The following is a 13538-nucleotide window of genomic DNA, read 5'->3' as shown; positions in this document are numbered from 1 at the left end:
GAACCCAGGACCCTAGAGCTGTGAGGCCGACGCGCTAACCCCTTGCGTCACCGGACTGCCCGGGGAGGAATATACCTACTTAATTTAATCCTGAATTCTTTGACAGAAATATTGTATTGCATTCTAAAAGGCAGCCTTGTGACCAACTGGTTAGTGCATTGGCCTCAATGTTCTGGAATCAAAGGTTCGATCCCAGGTGGGGTCCTTACTGTGTGCATGATCTCCTCGGGTTTGTGTGGGTTTCGTACCATGTCCCAAAAACATGCGTGCCAGGCTGGTTGAACACTTAAATTGCCCATATGTGTGAGAGTGAATGATTGTGTCTCATTGTGACCTGTGATAGTTGGGTGGGATAGGCTCTAGTACCCCCTGCCACCTTTGGGAAGATGGTATATAAAATGAATGTATTTTAAAATCCATTTGTGCCATGATATCACATCGCTGGTATTTGTTCATGAACTTTGTCTTGGCGACAGTTTTAAGGGGTGCCTCTTCCCCATTAAGGACTTAAGGCAGAGCCTGGAAAATATAAGTGTTTGTGTCCGAAATATATTTGTCTCGCAAAATACATATATTTTATAAATTTATTTATATTTAACGTATTCATTCACACTGCGACAACGGGGTTCTGGGCACACTGAAAACTGCTTTGGTTGGTTATGATCTACGATTTAAATTATCCATATTTTAGCAATAGCAACAACAAACTATGTTAAAATAAGTTAATAAAACTCATTAAAGTATACACAATATAATGATGACGTCGTTGCTTTAGACCAGAGATGCGGGGGATTGATGACATAATTCACGCCAAACGTATTTGTTGCAGGCAAAGTATCAAGATTAGAGTATAAAATGGAAATAAATAAATAAAATTGTTAGAGTAGATTATTTATCAAGTGGTAAATCTTTCACGCAATTTTGCCTCCCCCACCTGAATTTTGGGCCAAATGAAACAAACCGTCATGACGTCAAATATAAATCGGCCTCTGGTTGGCTGAGAGCGAGGAGGCGGTGCTTGTTGTTGTTTTGCTGAAGTGTTGACTTTAAAGACCCGAGGAGCTGCCTAACGTCCATTTTCCCTTACAATTTCAGCAATACTGACCGACAAAAGATCACTTTTTGTTCGATCTAACATCGGGTGACCTTTACCATCATCTGTAGCAAGCCAAGAGAGCCCGAAAACGGCAACCATGAAATGGATGTTCAAAGAGGATCATTCTCTGGGTAAGGGAAAGAGGGAGGTGTCCGTATTATGACAAAAGACAAGTGGCACCCATAATGTCATTTCTGGTGGATTAGCAAATCATAAATTAGATAACGTGAACAATTGGGACAGATATTTGGATCACGGGTTTCATGAACCATTTATAAGGACGCAGGCTGAACAAATGGCCTGTTCTCAAACGAATTACCTATCTTGGGGGCCTTAGTAATTTTAGCTTCCCTCATCCTTCGTTACGTTTTTAATCCATAAGATAATATCTAATGACCACCATGTATTTCCATCATCGGGTGACGTTTTGAGTTTGTACGTGTGAGGAAAGCGTCGTGTTTCTTTGCCAAACGCACAAGACAATTTTAAGTAAGTCCTGCTGCACTTGTTTGGCTAATGCCGGACGGCAGCCTGCCAAAAGCATTTGCTTTTCCATTATTAACAAAGGTGTATCGAATTTTTGCTTTTCGAATGAGCACTCAAAATAGCCGGCCTTGTGCATCCCCCATTACGTGAAAACGCGTTGTTATCGGGAAAGAGATGGTTGTTTTGAGAGAACCTTAAGAGGCCTACAGGGGGTGGCCTTTAGAATTTTGCATAATTTGCTCTTATTTGTCACTCAAAAAAATGATGACTGAATCAAGTGTAGGTCTTATATGCGCTATAAGACTCATTATACTCTCTTTCACTAGTAGATGTCAGCAAATTAATATTTACTGTTTGTGGTTATTTTCTGTTTTGAAGGAAGAAAACAACCATTACCATTACAACCATTGGAGAATTACTAACTTCCTTATGATATTGGCCACAATAATGTGCTTTTGATTCATACGGTATCTCAGAAATACCATGTGCGATAATTTTCCCTTCAAAGTAACACATTTGTACTCCCAATTAAAACCATGAATATGGAGGTGAAAATTGTATATCAGGGGGCGGCTTAAATGCGAGAAATTCTAAAATTCAATGATTTTAAGGCAATTTTAAGAGTACGGTGTATATGCCTGTAAATACAGTAGTATGTTTTTGCCAGTGATGTAATGGTTTGGCTGTCACTGTAAAGTGAGCATTAAAAATCCCTCTGATCATTAGTTGATTATTGGTGTAACCGCAAAGTCTATTGACTTCTATTACAAATATTTCTGATTAAATTATGGTATCGAGGCCCGGCGGCTGAGTGGTTAGCGTGTCGACCTCACAGCTCTGGGCTCTTGGGTTCAAATCTAGGTCGGTCCACCTGTGGACTTTGCATGTTCTACCTGGGCCTGCATGGGTTTCCTCCCACATTCCAAAGACATGTATGGTAGGCTAATTGGACACTCTAAATTGTCCGTAGGTATGAGTGTGAGCGTAAATGTTTGTTTGTCTCCTTGTGCCCTGCGATTGGCTGGCCACCAATTCAGGGTGTCCCCTGCCTCTGGCCCAGAGACAGCTGGGATTGGCTCCAGCACCCCCGCGACCCTAGTGAGGATAAAGCGGTTCATAAAATTAAAAGAGATGAGAGACATTTCTAAACAATACCAGAGCTGCCAACTAATCCAAAATTTCAGGAGTTTACCCAGAAATGCAACACAAATTCCGGGACTCCATGCAACCTCTCTAAACTCTGGAAATCCCCAAAAATTCTCACTTAGATTTTTTAAGCAACCATTTCAGAAAAGTACCAAATTTCCAATTTAAATACCTCAAAATTCACACCATCTTGATTCAACTGCACTGTAAAGCGGAAGAATTCGGTAACAAGAGAGTATTCTGAATCATCCGAGTCACAAGTTCTGACGAATGATTCGTTTTGTGCGATTTCAGCGCAAATAGATTTTGCGTCAAACACATTCACTCCGGATAAACTCCGGTAATGGGACAAGGGTACTCCTGAAATGGGGTCGACGGAGGTCGGCAGTTCTGCAATACTATGCTGTGTGTTTTTATACATTTACACAGTGGTTACTGCCACAAGTGACACTATAGAGTTTGTTTTTCATTGTATTTATTTTATTGCATGCCATTGTTGTCAATAGATGTCCAATTCCGTTAAACCAGGAAGCTTGGCTCTAAATCGGCAAATTTCAGCGCCAGTTATGGTACAAGACATACAAGCTCATATCGTTTCATTTTCTGAACCATTTTATCCTCATCAGGGTCGTGGGGGGTGCTGGAGCCTATCCCAGCTGATTCCAGGCCAGAGGTAGGTGCCCAGCCAATCGCAGGGCACAACGATACGGACAACGGTGCACACTCACACCCATACCTAGGGGCAATTTAGAGTGTCCAATCAGCCTACCATGCATGTTTTTGGAATGTGGGATGAAACCCTCGCAGGCCCGGGTAGAACATGCAAACTCCAGACAGGTGGACTTGACCTGGATTTGAACCGTGGACCCCAGAGCTGTGAGGCCGGCGCGATAACCACTCGCTCCACCGGACTGTCCTGACATACAATATCTTTTCAAAATAAAAAGTAAATATGTCAGATCTCCAAGACTGTTGATGGCGTCCAATAAGCTAAGTAAGTGCTCTTTTAGGGTTATTTTATTTATAAGTCACAGTATCAAGACTACGTTGCCTACAATCCCTTTCTTGTAGCAGAGAAAGTCTTGTCTTATATAATAGTAAATGACTTTGTCGTTAGTTTCCAAACGATTGAAGAAGATAAATATCTAGCAAACATGTACTCCATATTAGTACCAAGCACAAAGCAAGTGGACAATTTTCTCGTAACAACCTACCATTGTCATTTGCCATTTTTTTCTAATAGTGTTTTTCACTACAATGCAATCCACTAAAAACACGTTTATTTTTTAAATTAATAAATAACCAATGGCGGTCCATGCATTTTCTAGTAGTGCCTTCAGCTATCGGAATTAATCCAACCCTCAAAAACTTTTTATGGCTATAAAGCCTACTGCAGCTACAGCTGCGACAAAAAATCATCAATCATACAATCATACCTCATACAATTGAAATATTTAGGAATATAGCCACATTTTACTCATCAAAAATCCTTTTTAACTACACAATATCCATCCTTTCTTTCCTCCTTTTCTATCGCCATCGAAGCCAATGCTGAAAGTCGTGCCTCTCCTGTCGTATTTCTGGCATATGTTTTTATTCAATTTAGTGCTGAAAACGTTCGTTCCCGGTAGTGAGAGGCTTGTTTGCTTTGGAGGTGTCTGACCTTTCTTAATGATGTCCAGCTTTTTTTTTTTATTGAAAAGTCCGTGTTGAAAATGGCTTTGACAGTAAATCTGCAAACAAATCCATTTCTTCACCATCAGCTATTGTGGGTTGACAAAACCGCAATTAAATCAACACAACAATATATTTGCTTGTGCAGCTTGCTCTAGATACAGTTTGGTAGCTCTGGCTTGTCCACTCTATCACTAGCCAATCATAGTTGGTGAAAGCAATGACTTATCCCTATGCCTGCGAGAAGGCCTTGGTGTCACCAAATCGAAATCTGATTGGTTGAAGCAACATATCATGGCTGAAATGTGATTAGTTAAATGCTTCAATGTGAAAATACACATCTGGAAGCAGTGCAACCAGCGGCAAAGAAATGAAAGGAAGCTGACAGACAATTTGGAATTATTTTATAACTATTCATGGACAAAATATAATTAACATTAGTCTTTGACTCAGATATTTCTTACGCCAGCAGAGAAGGCCTTGAAGGCCCCGACGGCACACCACTGTAAATAACACGGATGTTTTTTTTATCTTCTGTAGAACATCGATGCATAGAATCAGCCAAAATCCGCAACAAGTACCCTGACAGGGTCCCGGTGAGTGAAGCTTTTCTTTACTGTGCCAAGTTTTTTTTTTTTTTTTAATGAACTTTGCTTTTTTTTTTTTTGTAAACTTAGGTGATTGTGGAGAAAGTTTCTGGTTCCCAGATAGTTGACATTGACAAAAGGAAGTACCTGGTGCCCTCCGACATCACAGTGGCTCAGTTCATGTGGATCATCAGGAAACGCATACAACTGCCCTCTGAGAAGGCCATTTTCTTGTTTGTAGACAAGACGGTGCCCCAGTCAAGGTCAGATTTATGATACTCAACAGATCTGGCAGTTTTGTTTCTGTATTACTAAGGTAAAAATAGTATGTTGCGCGAGTTATATTCTTAATGTAAAAAAAAAAGTGAATGTAGAAAGGGGCTCTAAGATGAAACCTTCATTAACAAGTACTGCCAATTTATATTCGAAAACATTTTTTCATTTTCATCTTTCTCCCATTTTTAATGCAATTACTGTATTTGATTATAACACGCACCCGCGTATAATGCACACCCAATAATTTGTGACTAAAAATTGGTATAAATTTTTTTTTCAGTTTTTCTCAGCTCACCCCAAGGATTACCCTGGTACTGATAACTAGCATATTTAAACACGTCGCCATGATAAAAAATGCATTCACAAAATATGGTACAGAAACCTGTTAAAACAAACTAGTGGTACCTCCACGTAGGAGCACCTCTACATTCGAGCATTTCGAAATACGAAAAACATTTTGAGCAAATAATTATCTCTAGATACAGGAAAAATTTCGAGATGCGAGTAAGCCAGGTGGCCAAGACAATAGAGGCTGTTTATCATTGTACCGCACTGTCTTTTTTGCTGCATCTCTTTCGCGTATAACATCTACGAGCACTGGGCGGAGCGTTGAATTTTTTTTTGAGTGTTTTTTTCCGTCACTCAGCGCGATCGCTTATACGAGCAGTATAATAATTACTTCTCGTTGGCTTCTCATATGAACATCAGGGGCTCTGGCTCTCCCCCGCAATTCCTCGAGTAATATCTTTGGTCAAAACTATCTCTCTTAATGACTAATGTCTCTCCAAGCACTGAGCGGAGTGTTTCATTTTTTCAGTGCACCCCCCCCTAGCCTGTTAGCATGTTTGATTGTATACATTGTCATTAATTTAACAATCATTTCTTACTTCATCAGCTTGTAGAGTTGCTGTCTTTAACCTCATCAAACTGGTCTGTTTTGATTCTGGCTTCTCCCTCATGTTTCAGCATCACAATGGGACAGCTGTATGAAAAGGAGAAAGACGAAGATGGCTTTTTATATGTGGCATACAGTGGCGAAAACACCTTTGGCTTATAAGAGAAGACAGGATTTGAAGCCAACCTTACCTGCTGACATCTAATCATAGCCCTCACCTGGCCCCTGGAGTAAGCCTTGAGAAACCCCAGTGAAAACACCACAGAAAGATGGACTGACTACCTGCTCACTAGCCTGGATGAAACAAATAGGTTTGCCAGTGGCTTATTTTTGGCCCGTGTTTCATCAGTTCATCAAAGTTTCATATATTTAGTCGTGTATCGTCTGGTAGCTTTTGCTTGTTTTCACTCATGTGATTTGAAGTTTATGCCCAACTTGTATGTGTAAATGACTCACATTTGGTTTTGCTTTTGTCTTTGAAGACTATTTATGAAATTGGAGTATTTTAATTTAATTATTTGGAGGTAAGGTAGCTGGATGACCTAACCAATAAAAATGATATATATATACTGCTCCCTTTTGTTTTTCCTTCGCATAAATATGATCCAGTTATAGCATGCAAAGCCATGTACAAAACAGCATCTATGTGTAAATCACATCTCCAAATGCAGAACTAGATCAATCTCTTAAAAACTATTCGTGAAAAGAAAATAGAACAAGCAGTCATTACGAGTCCTGCTATTTGCTGTTGAGACGTAATCATCTGCATTGGGGCATTTGGTTTTTTTTCGTCAATATGGCGCTTTCAACATTTTGGGTTGGCTGACCTTTGCTCTAGATGATAATGCATCTTACTATTGAGTAAAAATTAAAAACACACTGAAGTGGGCATAGCTAGGGTGGATTTTGGGGGTGCAGCTATTGGTTTGGGGGCGCAAAGCAGGACGAGAAAGGAGAGGGAGGGGGATAGAATGCATTTGTAATAATGTGCTAATCCTTTTTAGATGGTTCTATCGGGTGAATACCAAATAGCAAATATCACAACAACCATAAATCTCAAGAGTCAAATGCAATCATAGGAAGTTGGAGTTGTTGTTTTTAAATGGTTTTCATGTACAGCTTAATAAAACTGATATTGGGTTCACTTCATGAAACTGTCACAGTAATTTCCTCTTCTCTATTTCAATTCCTTTATCTGCCCTGCAACCTTTTCATTATCATTCTCAATACTTGGTAATTGACAGTATTTCCCCATTTTTAGCTTCTCTGAAAGACGGAGGAACATGTTATATTCAAATCTCGTCACAATTTTCTTCCTTTTTTGTTGGTCGTCTTATTTTCTCATATTTCATTTTGTGAACCACTTTATCCTCTTTATGGTCGCAGGGGGTGCTGGACCCTATTTTAGCTGATTTCGGGCCAGATTTTGAATCGGTTGCCAGCCAAGGCACAAGGAGACGAACATCCATGCGTACTCAACTCCATATCTAGGGGCAATTTAGAGTGTCCAATCAGCCTCCCATGCATGATTTTTGGAATGTGGGAGGAAACTGGGGCATCCGGAAGAAAACCACTCAAACTCCACACAGATGAACATGACCTGGATTTGAACCCAGGACCCCACAGATGCGAGGCCGACGCACTAACCCAGACATGGGCAAACTACGACCCAGTCCGTTAGGCTTTTTAATCTGCCCTGCCGACGTCCAAATAATGTATTTTTTTCCCCCAAGGTGGCGCTGTCACGCGGAAGCCAGTGGCGGTAGCTCTGTCCACTTTTATTTGTTTTTCGTGATTTACAGCCCCTCTATCTTTCTTTTAAATTACATTTTAACATTTCATAATACATTCCTTTTTACTTTATACTTTTTACTTTAATGATGAGTGATGAGTATGTTAATACTTTAGTCCTGCTCTCTGTTTATGTTTCATATGTACTGTTAACAGAGGCAGTTTTTTATATGTATCGTTTCTTGTGCTGGGCCGGCCCATCTGTTAAATTTTTAAAGTCAATGTGGCCCCCGGCCCAAAAAGTTTGCCCACCCCTGCACTAACCACTCGCTTCACCGGGCCGGCCAGTCTTAACTTCATATAGCAATAATGATAGACTTATTTTATTTGACCTAGTATTTCATCATCTTCCATACCGCACATCTTCGAAAGGGTTGTGGGGGTATGTGGAGCCTAACCCAGCTGTCATGAGGCGAAAGGCAAACTACACCCAAGAAGACTGGACGCCAGTCAGTCGTAGGGCACACAGAGAGACAAATAACCATCCGGACTCCCAATTGTACCGCTACCAGTGGGAATCGAGCTCGCGCCTGCCTGCACCAAGGTCAGGCAAGTGAACCTCAACACCACTAGGTGGCACTTTGTATTTGGACAGTAAGTAATTGAGATTTACATGCTTGAAAATAAAATACAAGTTTGAAGTAGAAGATGAAAGAGTTGTGAGGCCCCAAACTTGTAAAATTCAATTCAATAAAGAAGTAAGGAGAGAAAAAAAAAAATCTAAATGTTCATTCATAGCAACATACACCCTCCCCTGTATATATGATTCAAACAGAACAGTTCTTCATTTTCTCATGTGGTCAAGTTCACACATTGGTTTAACATTGCATTGTCGCGTCATACAGAATGGAAAACAGATGAATGAATACACATATTATTTAAATAGATGAATAATATCCTTCCTAGCCACCTAATGGTGTAGAGGTACACTCCCCTAACTTCGGTGCGCGGAAGCGTGGGCTCGATTCCCGCTGGCGATGGTATGATTGTGAGTGCGAATGGTCTTCTGTCTCTCTGTGTTCCCTATGGCTGACTGGCGACCAGTCTAAGCTGTAGTCTGCCTTTCGCCTGAAGTCAGCTGGGATAGGCTGTTTGTTACTTGTGCACTCCGTGGTGAATCTTTGGACCTCATAATACTTTTACAACAACAATAAACTGATTCATTTCAATTCAACCCTTACGAGGATGCGCAGTGTTGAAGATGAATGAATGAATATTTCCTGCCTATGGCAAGTACAAGCCTAAATTATTGAAAAAGTCAAGTACTACCAGGCAGCACAGGCAACACAGATGGCTACTGCGTCCGCCTCACTGCTCTGGAGCCCTGGGTTCAAAACCAAATCACGTCCATCTGTGTGGAGTTTCCATGTTCTCCCCGGCCTTTGTGGGTTTCCACCTGGTACTTTAGTTTGCTCCCACATTTCAAAAACAAGCACAGTAGGCTGATTGGACACTCTAAAATACCACCAAGTATGAGTGTGAGTGTGCATGGTTGTCCGTCTCCTGGCAACCAATTCATGGTGTCCCCCGGCTCTGGCCCGAAGTCCACTGGGATAGGCTTCAGCACTCCCGCAATTCTAGTGAGGATAAAGTGGTTCTGAAAATGAGATGAGAGAAGTACTACCGACTGTATTAGTATTAGCTCCTGAGAAGACTGTAGGTGGACCTTTAGTTTGTTTATGCTGTTTTAGCTTTTACAAATTAATTTAAGGTAAAATTGTTGCTTGAATGTGCTTTTAAATGATGCTAGATCAGTGATTCTTAACCTTGTTTGAGCTACCGAATCCCAGCAGTTTCATATGCGTATTCACCAAACTCAAGATATAGAAATTTCTTGCAGCACTGATTGGCCAAACAATGTCACGTGATCATCTGCAGCCAGTAATGGTCAAGCCGGGCATGTTATTGTGAATAGACATGATGAGTCGATGTGTCTTGACTTCCGTGGCAGAGGCTCCACCGAACCCCTGAGACGGACTCATCGAACCCAGGGTTCGATCGAACCCAGGTTAAGAACCACTGTACCAGATATAAGCCTGAAGATCACGCATTACAACCACTTTAAATTCACAAGTATAATATAATTAAAAGCATAGTGGAAAGGGTAATGTCAGTCAGTCACAGAAAAGTCACATTCCCGTTCATTATGTTATCAAAAGCAATTATTCATTATTATGGCAACTTTTCTCATTTCAAGTAGGAGGGTGAAATTGAAAACGTTAATATTAATTTCTTTGAAGGACAGGCACCAGGTGGCTCGCAGACCGGTCCAAGACCCCGGCCAAGCGGTTGGGGTCCCCTATTGTAGAGGTTCACTCGCCTGACCTTGGTGCAGACAGGCATGGGATCGATTCTCGCTGATGTCAGTATCATTGCGAGTGAGGATGGTCGTTTGTCTCTTTGTGTACCCTACGGCTGGCTGGCGACCAGTCTTGGGTGTTTGCCAGTGGTGGACTGTCAGCGCCTGCCAGGCCTTCTCTGCTGAATCACAGACAGATGTTAATTATGTTTTGTCCATGAATACTTATTAAATAATTACAAATTGTCCATCAGCTTCCTTTCATTGCTTTTCCCCTGGTTGCACTGCTTCCTCATGTGTGTTTTCACATTTAAGCATCTAACCAATCAGAAATCTGCCTTGAGGCCTTCACAATCAGTTCTGAAGGCTCCACTGCATGAAACAAGCGTCGATAAAACTGTTGCTTTAAACGATCAGATTTTGAGTTGTGGAGACCAATGCCTTCGTCATTGCCTTCTCGCAGGCGTAGAGACACGTCATTGCTCTCACCATCTATCGTTGGCTAGTGATAGAGTGGACCAGCCAGAGCTACCAAACTGTATCTGAAACAAGCTGCACAAGCAAATATATTGCTGTGTTGATTTAACAGCAGTTTTGTCAACCCGTAATGGCTGAAGATGGAGTAGAAATGGATTTGCTTGCAGATTTACTGTCAAAGCCACTTTCAAGATGGACTTTTAAAGAAAAAAAAGCTGGACATCATTAAGAAAGGTCGGACAACTCCGAAGCAAGCAAGCCTGTCACAACCAGGAACGAACATTTTCAGCACTAAATCGAATAAAAACGCATGCCAAAAATACGACGAAAGAAAAAACGATGGATTTTGTGGACAGATAAAAAGGATTTTTGGGGAGTAAAATAAGGCTATATTCCTAAATAATATTTCAATTGTATAAGGTTATTATTGAGGCTTTTTTATCTGTGTCGCAGCTGTAGCTGCAGTAAAAGTTTTACAGCCATAAAATTGTTTTTGAGGGTTGGATTGATTCAGATATAGCACTGAAGGCATCGGTTTGACATTCGCGGCCCACCACTGGTGTTTACTACCTTTCGCCCGACCGAAGTCAGCTGAGTTAGATTCCAGCAAACCCGGTAACCCTTTCGAAGATGCGCGGTATGAAAGATGAATGAATGAATAGTACCAGAGTGGATAAAAGGCCTGCTCAGATACTTTAGACCGCCGATTAAAATATCTTGATTATATAAAATTGCATTAATTTCTAAAGAGTCGCTTGTGCAAAAAATTATAGGCTGCCATTTTGGTTACGAGGACTGTACAATGATATACCACATTGAATATACTTCTCAGAAAAATTAAATCTTCGTTATAGTTCCCTTGTTCAATAATGTACAGCCCCCACCCACTTGTTAGGCTCCGAGTATTTCTATACTTTTCTTAGTATCATAAAGCAGAAGGAAAGGGGTCACAGACCGGAAGACAAACCTGCTTTCTTTAAAGGCCACTGCAAAAAGAGAAGCAACATCATACGATTCAGAAGATCAGAGGCACAACTACCACTATGAAGACACTTGTTTTCCCCACACTCATCACTCTGATGTGCTTTGTTGCTTTGTCTGCAGGTGAGTTGTAATGTTCTTTCTCATCAAAACCAATTTTGCGGCAGGTGACTTTATTCCAAGTGTGTATGTGTTTACAGGTTTTTCAGGCCAGGATGAAATATTTAATGACGGATGCTGTAGTAACAGCTCAAGAGCGGCAATCCCTAAAAACAAGATAACACACGTGGCGGTGACACCAGATCGCTGCAGACACAAAGCAATCGAGTAAGTATCAGTGGCATTTTTAAAAATGCATTACTAACTACTTTTCTTAATTATTTGCAAAATATTATTGCAGTCACCAACAAGATGAGACACAAATCTGATAATCGGTGGACAGTGATGACATAAAACATATTTTGATGATATAAATCTTTATATGTTTATATAAACTAAGCAAGTGTTTTACCTAATACTGAGATTTGATAGGAATACTTTGTTTACATAGGACAGAAAAAAATCAAATTAGAAAAATAAAACAAACAAAAGCAATTGAAAAATTAGACAAAATCAATGACACATTTCAGATAACAAGAACAATATTGAAGAGAATACTAACTATAATAACAGACACCAATTCAGGGTTTCCGCCGCCTGTTGCCCGTTGTTGGCTGTGATAGGCTTCAGCACCCCCGTGGCCCTTGTGCGGATAGCGAGGTACGGAAAACAATTGAATGAATAATAACACAATTAGGACATAATCTTATTTGAACCGCCCCATTCTGTCTGTCATATTACGGTATTTTTCAGACTATAAATTACACTAGAGCAGGGGTACGGAACCTATGGCCTGGGAGCCACATATGGCTCTTTTGATGGTTGCATATGGCTCTCCGCTAACCAATGAGAATAATTCTGTAAACTGCTGGTGAGAAAGCGCAAGAATATGAGCGTTACGTTGGTATTAAGGCATTGGCACTACCTCGGGCGCCTTATAATCATAACTTTTTTTACCATTACACTCTTCTGCAAGGATATTCTCACAGATTTTCATTAATTAGCAACGACCTAACAAGGTTGTCGAAAGAATTCGGAGACCTTTTGTACTTTAAAAGTGGTGAAGTGACTAAAAAAGGCACACATTTTCATGTTGACTTTTAAATTTGGAGCATAGCTCTCAAGGATTAACATTTTAAAAATATGAATTGTTTATGGCTCTTTCGATCAAAAAGGTTCCCAATCCCTGCACTAGAGTATAAATCCCATTTTTGGGAAAGCAATTTTTAATTTTAGCAAACACATTAATCTAACTTTCGTGGTTTCACTACATCGCAGATTTTTTTCGGAGAAATGTGAAAATCCACGCTGAAACATGCGAGCGGAAACCACTCTCCTATTCTCCACGTTCTACTAGAACTCAGCACTGAAGTTTTAAAAAAATCTAAATTTAAATAGGGGTGCCCCTACCACGCGGTTTTTCGTTTATCACGGCCATGTTTGGTCTACATTAACCGCGATAATCGAGGGATTACCGTAATAACACACACGTCAAAGTAATGATAGTAAAATTGAACAGGCTGAATAACCAACTGTTAACATCACAGTTTTTTTCAAACAGCTTTAGCCTAAAACACAAAAAAAACATAACAAGCTGCCAGTGGTCGTAGAAAATAAATATACATATATATAAAAGTCGGACTTGAATATTTATTAGTTGCAGGCCCAAAGTATGAAAAAAAAGTGACTTGTAGTCCGAAAAAATACAGAATTTACGAAAAAAATAAAGTA

General features: G+C 40.4%; 1 protein-coding gene across 1 annotated transcript; it reads left to right on the top strand.

The window, feature by feature from the left end:
* The first annotated feature begins 993 nt into the window (after positions 1–993).
* gabarapl2 (GABA(A) receptor-associated protein like 2) lies at positions 994–6732 on the top strand. The gene is made up of 4 exons (XM_077712666.1): positions 994–1227; positions 4943–4998; positions 5080–5252; positions 6232–6732. Exons 1-4 carry the CDS (start codon positions 1194–1196, stop codon positions 6320–6322), a joined length of 354 nt encoding a protein of 117 aa, XP_077568792.1. The 5' UTR covers positions 994–1193; the 3' UTR covers positions 6323–6732.
* The last annotated feature ends 6806 nt before the right edge of the window (positions 6733–13538 follow it).

Source organism: Stigmatopora nigra, chromosome 3 (assembly GCF_051989575.1).
Source record: "Stigmatopora nigra isolate UIUO_SnigA chromosome 3, RoL_Snig_1.1, whole genome shotgun sequence".
Lineage (NCBI taxonomy): Eukaryota > Metazoa > Chordata > Actinopteri > Syngnathiformes > Syngnathidae > Stigmatopora > Stigmatopora nigra.
Note: the sequence above shows the minus strand (reverse complement) of the source record. Positions and strands in the feature narration are given on the sequence as shown.